General features: G+C 47.2%; 1 protein-coding gene across 3 annotated transcripts in view; it reads right to left on the bottom strand.

The window, feature by feature from the left end:
* ABTB3 (ankyrin repeat and BTB domain containing 3) overlaps positions 1-24,195 on the bottom strand; it is a 288,577-nt gene that overhangs the window by 33,410 nt on the left and 230,972 nt on the right. For all 3 annotated transcript variants that reach the window (XM_069490381.1, XM_069490382.1, XM_069490384.1), the window contains one exon: positions 1,933-2,098. In XM_069490381.1, coding sequence (XP_069346482.1) covers positions 1,933-2,098 — 166 coding nt within the window. The remainder of the gene's footprint in view (positions 1-1,932; positions 2,099-24,195) is intronic.

The raw sequence follows: 24,195 nt of genomic DNA, 5'->3' as shown, positions 1-24,195 counted from the left end.
AAACAGTGTTGTGAAGGTGGTTATTTGGGAAAACATCCAAGTTAGAGCCTTATCTCACGCCATAGACTAAAATGATTTCTAGTTGGATTAGAGATACATAGGACAAATTACAACCATAAAAGATATCTAGCTGGTCTCTGGGTCTGCTTCTAGGCATAGATTTAATGGATGAAACAACAGAGGAAAATCATTACAGCATTAAGGATATATAATGGAAAACATTAGAAACAAAATTAAAAGGTAAACAATAAATTGAGACACATTTGTCTCATTGTAACAAAAAATTATGTGCCAAATATATAAAGAGTTTTTCTAAATAAAGAAAAAAATCCAGTAAAGTTCCAATGAAAAACAGGCAAAAGATATGCAGAAGATTAATAGGGAACACATATATAGCTGGAGGGTGTGTAAAAGGAACCAAAGGTTGTGGGAAAGTAATTTAAGATTGAGAACCTTAAGAAAGGCTGATGGGTTTGAGCCACTATTTCCATTTAAAAAATTTTCCCTAATGAAATAATCAGAGATTTGAACAAGGAGTTGTATATTTAGCCCATCATTTATAAAGTAATTAGAAACAACCTAAATCTCTAACAACAAAGGCATGGTTAATGAATAAACAATATGATCATTTTTTTGAGACAGAGTCTCACTCTGTTGCCCGGGCTAGAGTGAGTGCCGTGGCGTCAGTCTAGCTCACAGCAACCTCAAACTCCTGGGCTTAAGCAATCCTACTGCCTCAGCCTCCCGAGTAGCTAGGACTACAGGCATGCGCCACCATGCCCGGCTAATTTTTGTATATATATATTTTAGTTGTCCATATAATTTCTTTCTATTTTTAGTAGCGACGGGGTCTCACTCTTGTTCAGGCTGGTCTTGAACTCCTGACCTCGAGCGATCCACCCGCCTCGGCCTCCCAGAGTGCTAGGATTACAGGCGTGAGCCACCGCGCCCGGCCAATATGATCATTTTATATAGCCATTAAAAGTGATTTTTAAAAAGTAAGGCAGGGTGCAGAGATTTGTGCCTATAATCCCAGCTACTAGGGAGGCCGAGGTAGGAGGACTGCTTGAGCCCAGGAGTTCAAGGCCAGCCTGGACAACATAGTGAGACCCTGTCTCTTAAAAAGAAAAAAGAACATGCAACATTATAAAGTACCTTTAATATAAGATATGGAAAAAGCAAGATATCCCTGCGATTTTAAAAATAATGTAAGTGTGTGTGTGTTTTAGAGGGCTCCTTGGTGTTACTCAAGAAAATTATTAGCTGTAATTAAATGGTCCTTCTGTCCCCTCTCTGGAACTTGCTGCATGAGCTGCCCATGGGGGAAGCAGCCCCATTTGTCCTTTGTGATGTTCCACGTGGGACTCACTTTTAAAGCTGCTGCTTGTTTTCTGTGTCTGTGACTGTTCACCCACACAAGACATCCCCTTGGCTGCTGGACACAAGCATCCCTCACTGTACCTCAGTTGCAGGAGTTTGGGGGCATGGCTGCCTATCTCTGAGGTGCCTCCCAGGGTCCCCAGAATGACTTCTGCGCACCTTGAACATACCCCGACAGTGTGGTGGAATTTGCCTGGACTTGTCCTGTGCACAGGCAGGGAACTAATTTTAACCATGCTGGAAGAAGGACGTGAGGGACACATACTAAATATAAATGATGGTTCCATGGGTGATGGCATTATTTCCTTTCTGGAATAGGTCTATTTTTCTCTCTTTTTCATTTCAGCTGCAATGATCATGTGCTACTTCTATAAAGACGAATGAGAGTATTTTTATATTTTAAAAACTTCAAAATCAAAAAGCAAGCAACCCAAGCGGCCAGCAGGGGGCGCGTGTGCCCAGCGCCTGCTGGGATCACCAGCCGTCGCGGTCTCGCCAGAGGGTGGTGCGCGCGGGGCACCGGGCGCCTGCTCAGACCCTCGGACCCTGTACCTGTTCGCTCATGGTGTTGATGCCGTCGGGCCCCAGCAGGGACACCGCCTGCTTCACCAGGTCGGTCCGCCCGCAGTTCAGCATCCGGAAGCCCAGGTCCTGCTTAAACTTGGCTTCGATGGCCACTGCGTCCAGCTTGCGAGAGGCGCAGAAGCAGTCGTCGGCCCTAGGGAAGGGGGAGATCGTCACGTGGGTGCAGCGGCCTCCCCAGAGACCGGTCCCTGAGGGCCGCAGGAGCAAACTCCTTAGGAAGCACCGCGGAGCTTTGCAACTGCTGTTCCCAGGCTGCAATTAAAACGATTGCCTCCTGATGTCCCTTGATCCTTTGTCCTTTGTAACTGCTGCGGGTCTGAATTGTCTCCTCTGTGCTCCCAGAGCACACTGAGCTGAGTATCCTAAAGGCTAATATTTACTGAATGTTTACTGTGGGCGAGGCACTCTGCTAAACTCTTTATGTGAATCCCCACACAACCCCAAACTGGGGGAAACAGACACAAGCAAGGGACTTGCCCAAGGCCACACAGTCTGAAAGCAGTGGAGCTGGGATTTGAACCAAGGTGTTCTGTGTGGAAAGCTGGCCTGCGAATCTACTGTGTCACTCTGTCCCCCAGTCTCAGCACCCACTGTCTGCCTGTTTACTTGTCTGCCCGCCCACTTTATGCTGGGGACTTCTGAGAGCAAGACCCATGTCCGGTGGGTCTCTCCTTCCCAGGGCCAGACAGCGCACAGCACGTGGAGGTGTGAATGAATACACAATGGGTGGATTCTCCACACTGAAAACAGAAGCAAGACAGAGAACCAGAGAGATGAAACGAGAGTGTAAAAGGCAAGGTGCACCGAATGCTGTCGTCTAGCCAGCCAGGTGCAGGGAGAAAGAGGTTAGGGTAAGAGTGAAGAGAAGTAGCAGAACTGAGAAGGTGATACAAACTCTGCTTGTAAACGATGTTACCTCCTTCTCACAATCAATTAATTATTAAATCAAATCATTAAGCATTTATCGAGCACCTGTTTGCACCAAGCTCTGCTCTAGGTGCTGAAAACATAAAGGTAAACATGTCACCGTCCCTGCCCTGGGAGAGCCCTGCCCGGCAGGTAAGAGATGCAGGCGCGGGTTGTTTCTCAGTGTGGCAAACGCACGGATCGAGGGATAAGAGACGTGCGCTACTGCAGAACACAGGCGCCGTGGCAGTACAAGAAAGCTGCACCAAGCACAGCCCAGGGCATCCAGCAGGGCCTCCTGGGGAAGGTGACAGCACTGCTGAGCTGTCTTAAATTGGGAAATAGGAGAAAAGAAGGCAGAAGAACTTTGAGCAGGGCCAGTATGAGCAAAAGCATGGAGGCGAGACACGGCAGGCTGAATGAGGGTAACTATGGAGGTTTCGGTGTTTCTGGGGCATAAACTTCTAGGCAGAGGGTGTCTGAAGCTGAGGGTGGTGGGGCAGTCAGGGGCTAGGTCACAGAGGACCTTTGACTTAAGACTTTATCCTTAACAGCCAGCAGGGGAGTGATACGGTTGGGTGGCAACCCCAGGGGAGGGCGGAGGATGTTTTGAGGGAAGCCAAGCCTAGAGGTGGGGAGACTGTCAGCGCTGAGTGAACCAGCTGAGCAGACAGAAGCAGCCTCTGCCAAAGCGTGAAGGGACAGGGGCCGAGTCAAGGCGGTAGTTGCTAGGATGGAGCAGAGGGTGTGGAGTCTGCCTTCTCCACGTGCAGGTGCCCTTGCCCAGGGGCTGGTGAGCCACTCGTGCCAGCTGGCGTCAGCGCTGCCCCGGGCCCTTCCTACCCGCTCTGCTCGCCAACACAGGGGGCGGGAACTGAGGAAAGGGGCCAGGTGTGCAGAATTTCTGGTTCTGCTCCTGCCTCTAACTGACCCACTCCGTGACAAAAGAGGGGCCAAGTCTGTGAGGCAACTCCCTTCTTTGTCACCCTTGGAGGACACGGGAGGTGCTGTGGCTTCAGAATGTTTACAGCACTGAGACTCGTGTTTACCAGGAAGGCTAGGACGTGGGGGAGGCCGCTGAGGGGTGAACCATGAACAGAGCCTCGGGAAGTGGACGGGGTGTTGTTGGGTTCCTGACATGTCATTCATCTCTGCTGGGCAGAGGAGCCTGGGCCTGAAGACCACCCTGGAGCAGCAACTGGGTGGTAGATGCCAGGGCGCTGGATACTAGAGGAGCTTGCATCTGCCCACCAGGGGGAGCTGGTGCAGTGCGGATGGACTCCGAGGACCGCAGATGCGAGCCTGGTGCTGGGACGGAGTCCGGTCCGCACACCCGCCGCAGAAGCTAAGCGTCGGGCCAGGCCTCCAGAGGCCTATTGGTATGAGAGCCCTGGGAGGGACAATGAAAGGTGTTTAGGGGCCCACAGCTGGCCAGGACCTAGACTCCAGGATTAAGACCTTTTTTCATGGCAGGTGGGGGAGTCGAGGCCACTCCAGCACTGCGGGAAGACTCTTGGGGAAGTCCGAGGGCTACCCCGGTGGTGGGGGAGGTCGGGCGGCCTGCGGGCCTGGCTTCAGACATGGCATCAGCATCCCAGAGGGCACGGAGTGGGGCTGTGCCCTGGGGCTTTTGGCCCAGCTCGTGGGAGCTTTGAACTTGGCTCTCCCGGAGCTAGGGTTGCCTGACTTAGCAAATACAAATACTTTAGAAATATTGCACGGGATATACTTATACTAAAACATTATTCATTGTTTATCTGAAATTGAAATTTAACTGGTGTCTTGTCTTTTTCTGCAAAAGGGTAGAGCTATCTACCAAGGGCCCAGGAAAAAAAAAAAAAAAACACAAGGAGAAACCATAAGTCTCTTCAAAATATAAACAGCATCTATGTCCAGAGGGAAGAGGGGAGACCCTTGGTGTGACCACAGGCTTCGTCCAAGGGACGAGTGTGCAAATCTTGGAGAGCATCAGATTTGACTCAGTGCAGGAAAAAACATTTCTTCTAACAGACCACTATCCAGTTCTGGAAGAGGCTGCTTTGTGAAATCAAGAGCTCCCTTCTTGGGAGCAAAGATGCTGTAAATTATCACCGTCACAGAAAAACACCCATTGCAGTTTCCTCTTCTATGTGTCTAAGTCCCTTCTTATAGACTCCATGCTTGATGGACTCATTCAAATAAGCATTTTTTTTTTCTATAGTCAAGCTAAATTCCATGTGACTAGATAAACGTTACTGAGCACCTACTGTGTGCGGGGCCCCACACTAGGGGGCTACTGGAGAAGGGAGATAGATGCCGTGTACACAGAGCTCACAGACTCATTAATGGATGATTCCAAGAACATCACAAGTGTTTACCAGCAACCTAGGTCCTTGATTTTAATTAGAAAGAGACAAATGGCAAGAAAATTACTGTAGCTGAGATGATCATGATGATAATTGTTATTACAGGAAGCTGACATTTACTGAATACTTACTATTGAAATCTAAGCTCTTTCCATGTATTAACTCATACAATCATCAAGAGTCCTGATGCAGAGCTATTAGAAGCCCGACTCCACAGATGAGGAAACCAAGGTGAGGGACCTGCCCAAGTCACAGAGCTCGTAAGTGGTGAGCCAGGAGCTGACCGGGGTGACCTGACCTCCAAGCTGCGCCCCCCACCCCCCCGCAGTGGGACCTGGCTCTCTCCACCACCCCATGTGTCCACACAAACAACTGCCTGCTTGAGCTCATCTCTCGAATGACTCTCAGACCCTCGAATTTAGCAGGTCCAAAATGGCACTTTTTATTAACACATCCACCCCCCACCCTTCAAACCTGTCCCTCAGCCATCCCATCTCGGTAACTGGCACCACTGCCTACCCAGCTGCTAAGGCCAGAACCTTTTCTCACGCCCATGTCCATCCATCAGCTGGTGATTTTGCCACCCAGATCCAAATCCACCCACTTTCCTCCACCTCTGCTGCCCCTACCTGGATTCCACCAGCAGCATCTGCGTCTTGCATAGTTACATCAGTGCAGTAGCCTCCGTACTGGTTTTCCTGCTTTCATTCTCCCCATCCAAACCAGCCTCTTCTACAAGGTCAGAACGAGCTTAAGACATAAATAGGACCATGCTAAGCCTCTCCTTAAAGCCCTCCGATGCTTTCCAGTGTATTGAGGATAAAATCCAGCTCTACTGGGCTGGATTTTAAAATCCACGGCCTACTGGGCTCTGCAGGCACTGGGCGCCGCCCCGCCACCAATTCCTTTCCTCCTTCACTCTGCACCAGCAACTCTCCTCTTTCTTCTCTCCCTTCAACAAGCAAGGTCTTTTCTACTTCGAGGACTTTGCTCCCGCAGTTCCCTCTCCCTGGAGTGCCCCTTCCCCTGGCTCTTTTGGCAGGCCTGGCTCCTTCTCATCCTTCAAGTGTAAGTTAGAACATCATGTGAGTTTTTTTTTTTTTCCCCACTAGCATGTCAGCCTCCTAGGGGCAGGGCCACTTTGGTCTTTGTTCTCTGTTGTCCCCAATGGTGCCTGATGTGTGGGGAGACATGCATAATCTATGATTCATTCTTTTTAAAAAGTTACTTAAATTTTAATTGACCATTATATTATACTTATGGTGTACAACATAATGTCTTGAAATATGTCTACGTTGTGGTATGGCTAAATCAAGCTAATGAGCATATGCATTACCTCACATATTTATTTGTGGTGAGAACTCAAAATCTACTAGCAATTTTCAAGTATGTAATACATTGTTATTGGCCATAGTTACCGTGTTGTACAATAGGTCTCTTAAACTTATTCCTCTTTAATTGAAAATCTGCATCACTTGACTGACATCTGCCCAATTCCCCTCTGTCCCTTCAGCCCCTGGTAACCACCACTGTACTCTCTGCTTCTATGAGTTAAACTTTTTTAGATCCCACATATAAGTGAGATCATGTGGTATCTGCCCGGCTTATTTCACTTATAATGTCCTCCGGGTTCATCCACTTTGTCACAAATGACAGGACTTCCTTCTTTTTTAAAGGCTGAATATTATTCCACTGTGTATATAGAGTACACCACATTTTCTTAACCATTCATCTGTTGATGGGAAGTTAGGTTGTTTCCATATCTTGGCTATTGTGAATAGAGATGCAATAAACACGGGAGTGCAGTGATCTCTTTGACATACTGATTTCCTTTCCTTTGGATATATACCCAGTAGTGGGATTACTGGATCACATGGTAGTTCTATTTTTAATTTTTTAAGGAACCTCCATACTGTTTTCCAAAATGGCTGCTCTAATTTACATTCCCACTAGCAGTGTACAAAGATTCCCTTTTCTTCCTTGCCAACACTTCTTTTGGCTTTTTGATAACAGTAACAGGTGTGAAGTGATATTTCTTTGTGGTTTTAATCTGCATTTCCTGATGATTAGTGATATTGAACATCTTCTCATATACCTCTTGGCCACTTGTATGTCTTCTCTGGAGAAATATCTATTTAGGTCCTTTGCTCATTTTTAAATCGGGTTATTTGTTTTCTTGCTATTGAGTTGTTTGAGTTCCTTATATATTTTGGATATTAACTTCCCATCAGATGTATGGTTTACAAATACTTTCTTTCATTCTGTAGGTTGTCTCTTCACTCTGTTGGTTGTTTCGTTTGCTGTGAAGAAGCTTTTTAATTTGATGCAATCCCATTGGTTTGTCTATTTTTGTTTTTGTTACCTGTGCTTTTGGCGTCACAGTCAAAATAATCCTTGCCCAGACCAATGTTGTGGAAATTTCCCCCCTATGTTTTCTTCTAGTAGTTTTATAGTTTCAGGTCTTACATTTAAGTCTTCAATCCATTTTGAGTTGAGTTGTGTTTGTGGGTGAGATAGGGTCTAATTTCATTCTTCTGCATGTGGATATCCAGTTTTCCAACATTCTTCACTGAAGAGACTGTCCTTTCCCCATTGTGTGGTCTTGGCACCATTCATTCTTGAAAGCAGGCCCCGAAAGCACACGTTTATCAAGAATCCCTTGGTTATCCAAAGTAAATCATGGTTCTGGTTATTGAATTTTACCAGCTAAGTCAAGCAAGTAAACTCATATGTTTCTTACCTAAGAAACATTTTCTATAAGTCTTGAAAACATGGCTTTCAGTTCAACTTGGTTAGAAAATTTTAGCTCTTGCAAAACAAAACAAAACTAAAAACCATTCCTGCAGCATTCCTGTAAACATGGCTCAGAACTTCATTTACTCTTTCTGAAACGTCCCTGAAGGATCACTACCGCTGTAAACCAACAGGTCCCCCTGTGGCCTGGACAAATAAGTGTGCCCTCCTAAGTGCCTGACTTATTTATACAGAAATCTATTAAGCCAGTCGCCTGGGGCTTCACTAGAAGGCAACCAACTTTGTGGTTTTCCCTTCGAGTGGCTTCCCATGTTGCAATAAAAAACCTAACCCATTTAAGGACGACGTCTGCTGCCTAGGTGGTCAATTTCTCTGATTTCTCAAGTGCCCCAGCCCCACGAGGCACTGGCTCAGTGTCTTCCACCACTTCAGGGATGTGACTTCAGAAAGATGTCTTCCAGGGGGCCTGCAGGCCTGAGGGTGGCAAGTGACTGCCTTGCTTTTTCTCCCCTGGGAGGGAGGTGGCGCTGAAGCAGAGGTTAACGCATTCTGCGGCTCCCTGGACGCACTGAGAGTGCCAAATGCAAGCTGGCAAGGCCTCAGACACCTTTATACATTTATGATTTTTTACAGCTGCACAGAAGTTATGAGAATGACCTCTGGCATCTCACTACCTGGCTTCAAATCCGAGCTCTGCTGCTTAGCATCTCTGTGATCTTGGGGCCAGTTACTTAAACATGTTATGGTTTGGTTTTCTTATCTGTAAAATGAGCTTCTGATACCTTCCTCACAGGGTTTTGGGTGCGGATTAAATGAGATAATTCATGGATGATGCTTACAAGAGTATACAGCTCTCATTAAATGTTATAAATCTATCATGCTCATTATTATAAATTACAAAGCAAAGTGCAGGCTTTGGAAAGAATATACTGTATTTGGAAGAGGCAAATACAGAGACATGGAAACTAAAGTACATTATAGTCCAAGTGCTTCTTAGGTCTCAAATTAGACACCGTATCTAACAAATACCATGAGAATCAAGGCAATCCGTTCCCCAGTGGGGAAACCCCGGCCCCCAGAGAGGCTGCCGTCCCTGTCCAGCAGTTTTGCAGGCAAATTGTGATGGCAGAGGGCGGGGAGGGAGTCAGTGCCGGATGAAAGCACAGTTTCTGGAACAGTTCAGAGCCCCTTAGGGTGCTGTGAGCCTGCCCAACCAGACTCCTGCCCCTCCGTTCTCCCTGCTCCCAGGGCCAACCCTGACCCCCATGGGTGCTAGGAAGGAGCCAACTAGCGGCTCCCAGGTTCCCTGAAGTTTTCACTCCAGCGTAAGTCTGGTAAGCCCATTCCGGAGGACAGTGTGGGCTTGGAAGCCACACTGCCTGGTTCATCTCTTGGCTGTGCCCCTCACTAATGGGGTAACCCCACACAGGTAACTTAATTTCATTTCCTTTTCTCATATGTAAAATAGGGACCCTAACCTTACTTAACATGCTTTACTTAACAAATACTTACATAGTGCTTACGATGTACCAGACCTATTACAAACTTTTTAGAAACACTAAGTTGTTCAATTCTCATGATAACCCTTTGAAGGAGGCATTAGTATTTTTAATCTATTTTATGGATAAGGAAAATGGGGCACAGCAAGGTTCATTAGCTTGCTCATTGTCACACAGCGAAGCAGGAGTCAGGATTTGAACCCAGTAGTTTGGCTAAAGAGTCTGTCCCATTAGTCACCCTGTGTGGCCCCGTTCTTGGTGACGTGCTGCCACACACTGGGCTGCCGGGGTTTGGAAGCACAGGTTTCCAACGGGATTCCTCATGCCATGACTCTGGAGTCTATACCCCAAAAGGCCCAAACAGCCCCCACAACCATGATCAATAACACCAAAGCCGCCCTTTTTTGCATGCTTATCAAGCGCCAGGCACTGGGCTAAGCGCTCAATTTCCACCACTTCAACTGATCCTCCCCTGGGAGGAGATCATCATTATTATTGTTATTCCCATTCTATTGGCAAGGAAACTGAGGCTCAGGTGTGAGTGTCTGACACCAAGCCTGTGCCCTCAGGGAGGCAGCAGAGCTACTGCCTAAGGCCAGAGTTCACATCCCAGCTCTGCTGCTTACTTGCTGGGGGATCTTGGGCAGGTAACTTCTAAGTTACCCTTGGGCAGGGGAAACTTCTAAGCCTCAGTTTCCTCCTCCGCAAAACAGGGACGATGACAATAGTACTCACTGCCTACATCTGTAATGAGGTTTAAAAGACCTAATACTTTTAAATCACTCAGCACAGTGTGTGACGATGATAATTGTCCAATACGTGGAATGCATACTCAATGCTATGATTTTGTAATCTAAGTCTTCTCTCCAGGGATTTAATCGGGCCATCTGGAAGCCCCTCTCCACTCAACCACACAATCCTCCGAGCCCAGGGCAGGTCTTTCCTTGCTGCCAAGGCCTTTTGCAATTGTTTTGGAGCCGGGCCCCTCTGAGCCCAGCCCTCACCGCAGCCTCTCGCTCGCTGGGTCTGGTGAGAGCCCTGTGCTGCCCTGTTGCTGCTCCGTGGCTTCTCCATTCCCTGCCCATGTGCTTCTGTTCGCGTTCACCTGGGTCTCACCTGCAGGCTGGCAGTCCGTGGCGGAGAAACGTCCACGGCGCCTGTCAGAGGCAGTAGCATGGGCCTGCCTGGGAGCTGTGTCGGGGAGGACACGCTCCCTGCTCATGCGGAAGGTGCCTGACGCCTACTACGGGGTGCGGGGTGCTGTGGGGATGAATCTGAGAGGGGCGGCCCCACCCTGCTGCTTGGGCCCTGTGACCCTCGATTCGGGTTATAATAGGGCCCCCCAAGACCAGCAGTCAGATTAGTTGCCTTGGAAGAAAGCAGAGATAATAAGAATGATCAAAGGCACAATAAACATTTACAAACAGCTTCCCTAACTCACTGTAGTTAATATAATAATAATATTAACTGGCATTTATAGATAGCTTTTCATTTGTTAAGCATTTCACGCATAACAGCTCGCTTAAATCTTCAAAATAACCTCATAAACTGGGAACTGTTATCCTCATTTTACAGACGGAAAAAAGCTGAAGCACCTTGGTTACGTGTATCACTTGCTCGAGGTCACACGGCCTGCAGGTGAAGAGCTGGCATTCAACCCCGGCAGTCTGACTCCTGGGCCCACGTGTGCATCCTGCTTAAACCCTCACAGGAAGCCCCAAAGGCAAGTTTTCATATCCCCGTGTTACAGAGGAGGAAACAGAGACGCAGAGGAGTCACATATATGTCCCTAATGCCACTTGGCTCCTTATATGTCCATGTCAACCCAGCCCTGTCACATTCCAAAGTCCAGGCTTCAGTAAGATTTGTGTTGGTGGGTGACGGCCCACACCCTGTCCCAGCACAACCCACAGAATCCGCCAATACTGAATACGGCTCTGCCACACCCGCGGGACACAGAGAGGCCAACAGGCTGGGATGTCTGCCCTGGGGAAGCTCAGAGTCTAAAGGAAGTGCCATCATTCATTCACTCATACGTGCTTTTTTTTTGCTTTTATTATTATTTTTAGTGGACACTTAGTAATAATTCATATGCACATAGTTATTGAGCACCAGCACTGGCCAGGCAGGGGGTCAGGGCCCCGCCCTCACAGTCTGTCACGGAGAAGGATATTGAGCGAGCTGTTTGGTTACACAGGTAATGACATAATTGAAAATGAATGTAGCGGGCGAGAAAAATGAGAGTGCAACACTAATGCAAAATAGTAATTAAGGGCCAAGTCGCCAGCCTTTCAGATTTCTCTGTGGGCACAAACAGGGACTGATGCTATCCAGGAGTGGACAGTAACGCTGATTTCTTTGGTCTGGGCACTCAGCGAAGGGCGGCAGGGAAACTGCTGGAGCTGCAGTGTGCGCTGACGCAGCACATGTCCTTGCTGTAGGACCTCGGGCAAGTTATCCCATCGTGCTGGCACTTCCTCATCTATAAAATGGGGAGAACAGCACCCAGGAGTTAAGATTTCTGCCAGAAGTGAGAGCGTGCTCACGGATCTGTTTTTGCTATGATGGGGCACTGCTGAATGTGGACACGCACCTAGGGATTGTGTAATACTGACATAGACTATGAATATCTAGATGGCGTGGACCTAGGTCAGCCATCTGAAACGCAGGAAAAATGTCCCAGGCAGTCAACACCCCACCACTCTTCAGGATCTCTGGGGAATCTCCTGTGGCTGTGAACACCCAACCCAAGGATGGCAAGCAGGGTTTGTCTCGTGTGTCAACTCTGATGCATTGTAATGCCTGATTGGAGTATGGTGTTGAGGAGGATTCTGAGGCCATGTCCAGATGTAGCCAGAGAATGACACCCAGGCCCTAGAGAACAGTTCTGAAGGCAACTGCTAAGGCAGGAACAGAGCCAGGGTAAGGGCCCAGGTGGGTCATGGCTGTATCACCTATTAGCTGTGTGACCTTGGACAAATCACATTTCTTCTAACAGTCTTAGTTTTCTTACCTGTAAGACATGGATGGGATGTTGGGCTAGTCAAGCTCTTGGGTGCCTTCAAGCATGGACATTCCCTGAGTTTTTCACAAGTTTTCTAGTGCTCATGTACCTTTTTCTTTCTTTCTTTCTTTCGTTCTTTCTTTCTTTCTTTCTTTCTTTTTTTTTTTTTTTAAGAGACAGGGTCTTGCTCTGTTGCTCAGGCTGGAGTGCAGTGGTGTGATCATGGCTCATTGCAACCTCAAATGTCTGGGCTCGAGCAATCCTTCCTGCCTCAGCCTCCTGAGTAGCTCAGATTACAGGTGTGCCCACCATGCCAGCTAATTTTAAAATTTTTTATAGAGATGGGGTCTTACTATGTTGCTTAGGCTGGTCTCAAACTCTTGGCCTCAGATGATCTTCCCACCTTGGCCTCCCAAAGTGCTGGGATTTGGACCAGCCTCATATACCATTTTTAACTGTGCAATAGCTTTTTTTCACTTACTCCATCCTAACATTTTAGCTTCTTGGCTTTTGTTCTCCTCTTATTGCTGTGGCCAAAAGGATCACCTGGGAAAGAATGTGTGGCCACAAATGCTAACTGTCCCCAGAATCCATTTCCACTTCCTCCTTATGGTAATATAGAATTGCCTGGCCTCACTGAGTTTTGGTTGGGCACGTGGCCACCCAGCTAGGGACTCCATTTTCCAGACTCTGTGTGACTAGCTACAGCCATGCGATTAAGTTCTCACCAATAAAACATGAGCAGAAGTGACGCACAAAACCTCTGCATCCAATATTGTGCTGGAGCTGGATCTTACTGGCTCTTCAAAGTCAATTGTGTGCATCATCCCTACTCCGTGTTCAGTGACATCTCACTGCTAACTTGAAATCAGCCATAGTGGGAATATTTACATCATGGTCATTGGCAAACACTACAAACCACAGTGCCAGGTGCCCTCCTGGGACAGCTGGCTGTTAAACATTTACCAGGACACCATTGCCTATGGCATTTGGTTAAAAGGAAGGTCCTGGCCCTGGCTTTCCCTTTGTCCCCTTCCCTAGCTGACAAGTAGATTTGTCAACATCCTAGTTCTGACCATGCAGGTGAACCCAATGCTCTAGGGCAGAGTTTTTCTTAAAATGCAAGACAGCCTATATTTTAAGCTCATAGGCCAGATGATGTGTGTCATGACTACCCAACTCTGCTGTTTGAGCTTGAAAACAGCCATAGACAACAAGCAAATATGTGTGGCTGTGTTCCAATAAAAATTTATTTAAAAAAAATGAGGTGGTTCAGTGCCTATAGTTTGCTGACCCCTGCTCTAAAAAAATCGCAGAGTAACAAGATGGAAGCAACTTGGGTTTTCAAAAGATCCTGTCTGGCAGTTACCCCACAGCCTGCAATGGCCGATCTATTACATGAGAGGGAAATAACGTCTGTCTTAGTTAAGCCACTGTACCCTGGAGTCACCCTGTCACAGCAGCTTGTCATCTATCTAATACATGAACTAAGCAAATAACTGTCTGCTGTGGTTTGAATGTTCCCACCAAAATTCATGTTGAAATTTAATTGCCATTGTGGCGGTGTTGGGAGGTGGGACCTTCGGGAGGTGACTGGGCCACAAGGGCTCTCATGAATGGATTAATGCTGTTATTGCGGGAGTGAGCTCCTGACAAGAGGATAAGTTCGGCTGCCATTCTCTGTCTGTCTTGCATGCTTGCTTGCCCGTCCACCATGGGCTGACCTTCACCAGATTCTGGCGCCATGCTCTTGGACTTCCCAGGCTCTAGCACCATGAGCTGAATAAATCTCCTTTCTTTTTAAATTACCCAATTTGTGCTATTCTGTTATAGCAACAGAAAACAGACTAAGACACTGTCCATTATGCTAGTCTAGTAGGTCAGAATGGAAACATGTCTTTCCCGGAATTTAAAGGGCCAGATCTGGCTGCTTTCACCAATTTTCTAATTTCTGGGGCTTTAGATAAGAATGCTAGAGTCTGCAGACACAGAGTATCTAGGAGAGGAGGGGTTTCAGTTCCAAGAGTGTGGTGATGCAATCATGGCTCACAGGGACAAAAGCAGGACAATGTGCCCCGAGTGTGCCTGTGGTTCCACCTTAGGCTGCCTGGCAGGACTCTGAGGGATGCTCCAGCTCTGACTTCCCAGTTTGCTGCGCACCTGAATGAGGCCAGCCTGGGCGGGACAAGACTAAGATTTACTGTTTTGAACTTTTAGTTAAAAGCAGCCCAGCAATTTGTAAAGAGCCGCAAAGAAAGCCACATTCTGTTCTTGTTGTGAAGCAAGGAGGTCTGACTGGAAGAGAACTTAAGGAAGAGGGAAGGTTGAAGGGTCAAGAGGGGAGGGAAGGAAGGGGGGAGAGGTGCTTGGTCTGGGTGCAGAGGGCAAACTCTGGGGCTTGCTGTGTGCCCACACAGTGTTTCAAAAGAGTTTGAATCATAAAACTTTTATGTGGAGCACACACTTGTGCAGTTCTCCCTGTTGTCTTACGTCCAGCTGGGTCTACTCATTTGTGTTTCCTGCCTGGCCCTGGAGACATTTGTGATTGGACCCTGGACTAGGGAAGGATAAAATGTGATATATTCTAGTATCAGAGGTGAATATTCAGGAGATAATATTTTAAGAAATCTTTATTAATTCATTCTGGTTCACTTATATGTAAAGCAGTGTGTTAGACATTCTTGAGTGCTTCTGTACTCAAAACAGCTTATTGGTTCTCAAATAATAATTATAGCAAACACATATAGTATTTTTTATGTATCAGGAACTATTATAATTATATATGTATATAATATATACTTATATATATAAATATTGCCCATACCTACCTATATATGAATGCGTATATACATATGTATAATATATAAATACAAATACATCCATATATATATATACACACACACACATATGATCTTACCCAATACTTACTTTAACCTTATAAATTTTATATTTATTTTTCAGAAGAGGAAACTACAGCACAGAGAGGCTAAGAAACTTGCCCAAGATCACACAGCCAGTCCATGGTAGAACTGAGATTTGAAACCAGGCAGGCTATTGGTGGGGCCCTGTCCTTCCCACCCCACTCCGCTGTCCCTCTGTGCTAACAAGGGCCTTCCACATTCTCTTAGATTCTCTTCAAATGCTGCTGCCTGGGTAATTGACTACCAGATGCCAGGAACTGGGCTGGATGCCAAAGAAATATAAACTCCCAACCACAGGCTTCAAGTTTAAGGTTCTCTTGCAGTGGGCTCCTCCAGAGAGTTCCCCACCTCTCAACGGTTTCTTCCTTCCCCCCAATTCCAGCCAACAAGGCCTGTTTCCCACTCCATACACACATTCCACAGAACAGTGCTTTATTGCCTGCGTGCGTGGTGTGGCCCTCACTTCAAATCTGCCCACCCCCCCATATCTTGCTTTCCTTCAAATAATATTCTAGACAGAGGTCCCACGAAACAGCTTCTGACCTGTGGGATCCCGAAATGTCAGTGCTGAAAGAGGTCACTCAGCTCAACTCCTTACCTTAAGACCAGGAAACTGGAAGCCTGAGAAGAGTTGACTCATTTGTACGAGTCAGAGTCATATTTAGGAATAGAATCCATGTCTTTTTTTAAAAGTCATTCAGCAAGTCTCTCTATGAACAAATTTAAGTTTGTGTAGGTCAGCGATTCTCAACTAGGGGTGATTTTGTCACCCAGGGGACATGTGGCAATATCTGGAGAGATTTCTGGTTGTCACACTAGGGAGGTGCTACTAGCATCTAGGTAGAGGCAAGGGTGCTGCTAAACATCCCATAATACACAGGACAGCCCCCTCCCTTCCCAGCCCCCAGCCACAAAGAATTATCCAGCCCCAAATGTCACAGTGCTGAGATTGAGAAACCCTGGTGCAGGGTAATACGAGATAATAAAAGTTTTTTGCATCATCTCTTATATATCAAGCAGTTCCCATCACAAGATTTTGTAAGTGTGACAACAAAATGGTGCCTTTAGAAATGAATCATGAAATGGCAAATTCACAGGACTGCAGGCCTGACTTGGATACCAGCCCCCGGCCCCCTCCTCTAAACACTTTCCCAAGAAGGCCTTCGTCAATTTCCCTTTCACTGGCTTCAAGTCTCCCAACTGATGATTTGTTTCCTTTTCTTTTGGATAACAAAAAGATGAACAAATTCAGAGTGTTTTGTGCTGAGATAAGTCACACCAAGATCTCTGTGCACTTTTCTGAGAAAGAAAAAAAAAATTATATTATCTCAGCAAATGGAACATGTAATGCTTGCAAAAGTTCCTGGGAGAAATCTTTGTCCAAAAATTGTGCTCACTTGCTGTTTCATGTTGCTACTAAAGTACAGAAAAGGACCAGCTCATTAAACCTGCCTCGGATAAGGTAATGTGTGATTCCACATCCTCCTCCTTGCCAGTTCTTTCGGCCTTAGGAGAGATACCAAAGGGGGCTAGAACCCCTCTCTCCTTACATGCGGATGCCTAGTTAGTGGCAAAACCCACTGTCTTCACCTCCTTCCAAAACATAGGCCTCCTGGGTCTGTTTGAATACGTTTAAAAAGATCTATCTCAAAAGCAAGGGCTGCAAATACCCAGGAGAATGAAACTAGTGTGCTCATATCTGAATGTGTTGTCATGTTCTTTTGAGTAGAAAATGATGAAGCAGCATTACAGGTTTCTTGCTTCAGTATCATGGCTTATGTTAGAGTCAAAAATAAGGTCCACCTCTAGAGAAAGGAGTCACCTCTGATTAAGGATGCAAGTCCCCAATGCATCCTGGTTATTGTCCTCTAGAGTCTCTTATCTTCTTTATGTATTGTTGCAGGACTTGAATTTTTAGCTGGGCACATGGCTGGCTCTGATAAAGACTATATTTCCCAGAGTCTCTTATAGCTATGTGTGGTCATATGACCAAGTGCTGGCCAATAGGAAGCAAGGGGAAGTTATATGTGGGATTTCTGGGGCATGCCTTGCCCTCCTACTTTCCCTCTTCCGACTAGATAGACGTAGTCTGCTGGGTGGGGCCCTGCAGAGGAAGGTATCACCCAAGGGATGGCAGAGCGACAAGAGACAAGGTGCCTGTGTCCCTGACCTTGTGGACTGCTTATGCCTGGATTGTTACACGAGGGAGAATTTTAAACACCTATCTTATCCAAGCCCCAGACAGTTTGCATGTCCATCACAGCTAATGAATCTATATCCTAATTAATCCATTCCACAAATAGTTTTTAAGTTTAAATCAGTTCAGAGGCACATGGAAAGTGCTAAGTATATGCCAGCTATTGGGCTTGGTGCTAGAGATTCAAGATGAATGCCCATACACCATCCTCCAAGGAATTATAGAAAGAACTGGTGGTTTTCTTTCTAACAGTTTTCACCAATAAAGAGACCAATTCCTGAGATGTGAGGGCAAAGTTCTAGCGTTACAATCCCCAAGTGCACGCCCAGTAACACTGGTCCTTTAAGATGCTCTATGATGGGTCCACAAGTTTTTTCTGTAAAGGGCCAGATAAGTAGGTATTTTAGCCATTGTGGGCCATGTGGTCTCTGTTATAACTACTCGACTCTGCCACTGTCGTGGGAAAGCAGCCACAGAACAGCGAACAAATGGGAATGGCTGTTTTCCTATACAACTTTATTGACAACAATAGGTGGCAAGTGGCTGTAGTTTGCTGACCCCTGCTCTATGGTAAAATATTTAAACAGGAAAACCTTCTCTTTGAGATTTATAAGAAACAGGATTTTAAAAGCACTGAGAAATTTTTTAGAAACCCTATTTAATTTTATTTAAGCTAATGTTTCCCAAATTTATTGAACCATTTAACACTTTTTTATAATGCTTATTAATATCCCAGAACTGGCCTTCTGAGTGTGCTATTGCAAATACTTGCTAAGTAGGTAACTTTTATTGTTAATAAATTACTTTCAGCACAAAAAATATACAGCAATATACTGACCACCTTCACGCTGACCATCCAACACAGCTGAACAAAATAAAGTCTTACAAGCACGGGGCCCCTGCAGCCCCGCCCTGATTCCGTCATCTCCTCCACCTTCCCGAGAGCACACTCTCTCCTCAACTGGACATCTACCATTCCGATGCACACTTTATACTTTTTATTACATATATCAATTCCTAACAATATATAGGCTGTTTTGCATATCAGTAAACTTTATATAAATGTTAGCATACTACGTAAGTCCTTTTTCAACTTGCTTTTTTTGCACAGTATCTGGGAGTTAGCCATGTAATAACAGGTCAATCTAGTTCATTTATTTTCATCGCCACTTGGTTTTGCATTGAATGAACATACCATAATTTATTTATCCATTCTCCTACAGACAGCTTGTTTTTTTCCTTCTTTTGCTATTACAAAGACTGCATCTATGAATATCCACATACATGTCTCCTTGTTTCCATATGAGGGCCTTCCTCTAGGGTATAGACCTAGAGTCGAATGATGTTTTTTCAAGTTTACATTGAAGTGGATCCAGAGTCCCCCTCCAATGGTGTTTAAGGGTTCTCACTGTTCTACATCTGCACTTAAATCTGGCATCGTCAGACTTTAATTTTTTCCCAATCTGACCAGTAGGACATGCATGCGTCGGTGTGGTTTTGAAGTGCATTTGTGGGATGACTAGTAAGGTTGAGCCCTTTTCACATATTTCTTGGCCACTTGGTAGAATGTTGCTGTGTGACGTCTTCACAGGGGGTCTGGCACTGGACAGCGCCAACGATGCTACCTGGACCCCACAGGCTGCAGTGCCTCTGACTCCCCAAGAGGGACTGAGGCTGGAGGCTGAGCCTTTCCACATGGACCCGAGGGCCTGGTGCAAAAGTGACTTTCACATCGATTCTTTGATCGGGGCTGCCTGTCTCGCAGAGAGAACATGGGGAGTCAGATAGACTTGGTTCCAATCCAAGATGGGTCACATTCTCCACATAACCGTGGGCAGGTTTCCTAACCTCCCAGAGCTCTGGTTTCTTCGGGTATGAAGAAGAAAAGGAAGCCCCTTGAATCTCTGGGGGATAACTGACTGGAACAGGTGTGAGAAACACCCAGAACTGTGTGGCGCACGCAGACTCTCGATCGTTCCTTCTATGATCTTGCAGAGATACGAGGGAGGAGGTGAGCTGAAGCTATAGTTACTTCATTCACCTGCTACGTGCTTCAGTTTTCCCCACAGGTAACAGTGTCACTGCCATTTTGCACATCTAACATTTGATCACAAAGCTGAATGATTTTCAGAGCTAGAAAGGACTTTGGAGATCATTCATTCTGGTGGTTGTTAACCTTTTGTAGGGTTAACGAACCGATGAAAGGACAGTCTGTTTGGAAAAATGGCACACATGCACCGAACGTGGTGATGTCTGTGAGCTTCCTGAGGGATCGGACTGTTACCAAAAACACTTTTGTGCTGGCTTTATACTAAACAATTTGTACCAAGTACATGGCTTTGTAGCAAGTATTGGTGTCCTGACTAATTGCTAAGGAAAGATAATGCTCCCATGTCAACTAATATTTTAAACTAGAGTTTGGGAGGTTTACTGGCATGAGTAAATAAGTACCCTGAGCAGAAATTTAACAGACTCAAGAGTCGGCCAAAAACAGATCAATAAATAATCAATAAACCCCTGTTTCCCAGGAAGCCAAATCCTACATGGCAAACTCAAAACCCTTGAACTGCCAGCCTGGATCTCAAGCCCTAATCTAGAAGTGAGCGCTCCGTGCCATTTAAGACGTAGTTCTCTGTGTTGCTGTTAAGTACCAAATGTGTTTCTGTTTTGCTTTTAACACTTCGGAAGTGCAGAACACATTCCGAGTGTTGGCAAACTGTCTGCTGCCTGCAGTCTGGTTTCCACCCACACCAGGCTGTCGAGACGGCTGCTGCAAAGGGTACTGATGACTTCCTCACTCCAGGCCCAGTGGCCTCCTTTCTCGGCTGGCACTGCCACCTTGGATTCCAGTGACCTCTCTCCATCTTAGCTTCCCTTGTGCCTGCCACCTGCTCCCTCACTTTCTCTGGGCTCTTCTCTGACCGGGGACCACTGTCCATTGTCTCTATCAGTCACTTTCCAAGACAACCTCATTCCATGGCTTCAACAGCACCTGTCTGCCAGAGTCCCCCAAAGGCTTCTTTCGTTAAGACCTCTCTTGAGTTCTACACCTGAATTCTCCCCTGCCTACCACTGTGTTCACGGTGAAATCTTTCTGCATCTTAATCAGTCCAGGAAAAGTCTTAGTCTGTTCACTTATGGTACCACCAGCACACTTCGTAACAGCCCTTTGCACTATTCATTTATTCATTCAACAAACATTTATTGGGCCCCAACTATGTGTCAAGGCCCACGGTCAAGGCAACTGATTTCTGCCCCAGCCCTAGAGAGAAAAGGAAGCCAACTATCTGAGATAAAAGTCCACACTGTGACCCTTCCTTCTGGAATAGTCTATGCTCCCTGGCGTCTCCCCTAGCCTCTGCTCACTTGGACAAGGCCACACTTGCTGTCTACACATGTCCTCCTCCCCTCTGCTATCTCTTTGCACTAGTGACCTCATCACTGATTCAGGTGTGGCCATGATGGATGTCCGACTGCTTTGGATATGGTTTGGGACTCCAGCCGGTGATGGCCTCCCAGATCTCGGACCTCAGAGAAAATACAAAACCTGAGTTGCACAAAGGATGTATGGAGTCACAGGGTGGGGACAGTGGCTCCTAAGCTGGGGCAGAAGGTCTGAGACACGCCGCACCTCAGCCAGGCTACCAACCCCATCCCCGATGGTGTACTGTCAGCTCTCTTCAAGATAGTTATTTCCCCTGTCTCCCGGTTGTTTCTGGCTACCAGGAACAGATCATCTTCATGGTCCAGAGGGGAGAAAATAAGGATAATAGCTAACATTTAATGTTCATTTATTGTAACACAAATATTGTACTAAATATGTTATTTCATTTAATCCTCCCCACAACCTTATGAGGTGGGTATATTATTGTTCCATTTTACAGATACAGAAACTGAGGCCCAGAGAGGTAAGTAACTTCCCTAAGGTCACACGGAGAGTAAGTGGTCCAGCCAGGATTTGAACGCAGGCAGTTAAGCCTCAAGTCCTGTGCTCGTCACCACTGTGCTCTGTGTGCTTTCTTGCTAAGCAGAAGCCAGGGCACGGACTTAATTCCCCAGTGGGAGCCATGCTCCAGTGGAGAAGGACTCTCATTTGGACAGACAACCAACATTTTTAACAACCAAACCCATTGTTACTTCTCCTGCATTGTCCTTGCACTGTATTTGTCAAAAGCATCCCTAGCTACACACTCTTCCGAGCTGGAAACTCCAGAATCAACTTGTAACATAAAAATTTGGCCAGGGGACTAGGCAGTACATGCACATGCTACAAAACCCAACAGCCAATCATGTTTCCCTGCCACCTCTGTCCTTCAATGTTATGGAAATAGGGTCTTTGCAGATGTGGTCAAGCTAAGACGAGGTCAGTAAGGGGGGCCCCAATCTAGTGCGACTGCTGTCCTCATCAGAAGATGGAAATTCGGACACGACACCGCAGGCAGACAGCCACGTGAAGGCGGAGGCAGAGACCAGAGCCATGCTGCCACAAGCCAAGGGATGCCTGCGGCGACCGGAAGCTGGAAAAGACAAGGAAGCGTCCTCCGCTGAAGGCTTCAGAGGGAACAGGGCCCTGTGGGTGTCTTGATTTTGGACTGTTGGTCTCCAGAACTGTAAGACAATGAATGTCTGTTGCTTTGAGCTGCCCCGTCTGTTACCGCAGCCCTGGGAAACTGATACGCCTGCTTTCCAGTCCCCCTCCTTGGAGACAACTGTTACCGGTCTCTTATTCATCCTTCCAGAGGCAGCCTAAGCACATATGGCAAATACACGTATTTCACACAGGGCCGACACTGACACCTTGTACACTGCTCTGTATGGAGTTTTTTCAGTTGAGAACATCCCGGGGCCATTTTTTTTATTGTGATAAGATATGTATAACAAATTTATCATTTTAACCATCTTTTAGTGTACAGGTCTATGGCTTAGGTATATTCACACTGCTGTGCGACCATCCCGCCATCCATGGCACCTGAAACTCTGTACCCATTAAATAGCTGCTCCCCATCCCTGCTCCTGGCCCACTCCCTCACCCCAGAGTTCATCACTAAGTCCTGCTGCTTGTCCCTTCTCTGTTGCTCTCGCAGCCTTCCCGGTCTCCCTGTCCTCGTCCTCACCACTTCTGCCTTTGTTCCGCTATCAGCGTCTCCCCTGGATCACTCGACGCCAGGCTCCCCTGCCCAAGCCCATCTCAGCCCATTGTCCACAGCAAGCAGCCCCTCTTTCTAAAATATAGATCTGATGTTATTTCCCTGCTCTAAAATCTGTGACGACTCCTACCTCCTGCAGGAGATAGCCCAAGTTCTTCGGCATGGCACAAGAGACCCTCCAGCGGCTGAGTGTGGCCCCGCTTTCGGCTCTTGTCCAGGGCCTGGTGCAGGCCTGGTCCACAGCAGGTGCTCCGTGTTTGCTGAATCCTTTGCTCTCTCTCTGTCAGAATCCTTGTGTTTCCTCCAACACGCTTTCCCACCTTGAGGCCTTCGCATATGCGGTTCCCTCTGTGTGGACATATTTCTCTAATGCCTTTCCCCCCTCTCCCCTCCCTTCCCCTTCTCCACCAGAGACTCTGTTCATTCTTCGGGATTCAGATCAAATGGTGCCCCCGCAGGGAGGTCATTCCAGCCTCCCTCAAACCTAGATCACGACTGACCTCTACCAGAGCAGTCGCCACGTTCTCCTGGAATTTCTTGTACCTCTCTGCCCACCTCCCATCCAGCCATGCACAGAGCAGGCGGCCACCTGGTGGGTGCTCCGTATGTGTTTGCTGAGTGCAAGGCTGTCTCTTGCTAGCCTGGCTCCTCAAGCAGGCCCAGTGGCCTGTCCCTGACTCCGTGAGGGGAGGACAGTTGAGCCCCAGAGCGACTCCCCAGCGATCAGGGAGAGGGCAGTTTTTTGTCTTCCAGGAGGCGCTAATGCATTGACATCGGTGTGGGGGAGGCAGCAGCTCCAACTGGGTCACCGCGGGGCTGCAGCGTGGAGTTTAATGTCTGCTGGAGGTGACGAAGGGGCAGGCAGCCCAGCCGGAGAGTCCATGGGGAGCTGCAGGATTTGTCCAGGGCTAGGGAAGGACAAGGACACTCAAGGGGAGAGGAGAGAGCAGCTCCTGACTCTGTGAGAGGCTGGGGCGCTTTCCAGGGCCCTACAGAGCCACAGGCCGGGCCCAGGTGCTCAGCCTCTGCAGGTGACCTTGTGAGGGAGAGAATGGGGAGGTCCAAGGTCTGAATTCAGGGGTTGGTGTGGACGTGACCGAGGGAAATGGCTCCAGATCTGCTCTCCCCTCCACTCCTGCCAGTTTCTCCATAAGCCCCTTGCCCCGCAAGATACCAGGCATTCCTTTAAAGCAGGAGCATGACACTGTCCCTTTCCCTGCAAGGTCCCCAGGTGCTCTCTGAAACCCTGATCGATGTGTCCCTCCCTCCTCAGTTCCTTCCTACTCACGCACAGTTTCACTTTCTTTGTGACACTCATACTCTACGAAGTTTCCTTGCTGATTTGTTCGCCATTGTTTATAGTCTGTGTCTCCCCAGCGGCATGCAAGTCCTGGGGACCCCCAACTCCAGAACAAGATCGGTACCATACAGGTCCAGGGAAGGAGTGGGTGGTCCCT

The sequence above is a fragment of the Eulemur rufifrons genome, chromosome 16 (genome assembly GCF_041146395.1).
Source record: "Eulemur rufifrons isolate Redbay chromosome 16, OSU_ERuf_1, whole genome shotgun sequence".
Lineage (NCBI taxonomy): Eukaryota > Metazoa > Chordata > Mammalia > Primates > Lemuridae > Eulemur > Eulemur rufifrons.
This window is presented reverse-complemented; position numbering and strand designations above follow the sequence as displayed.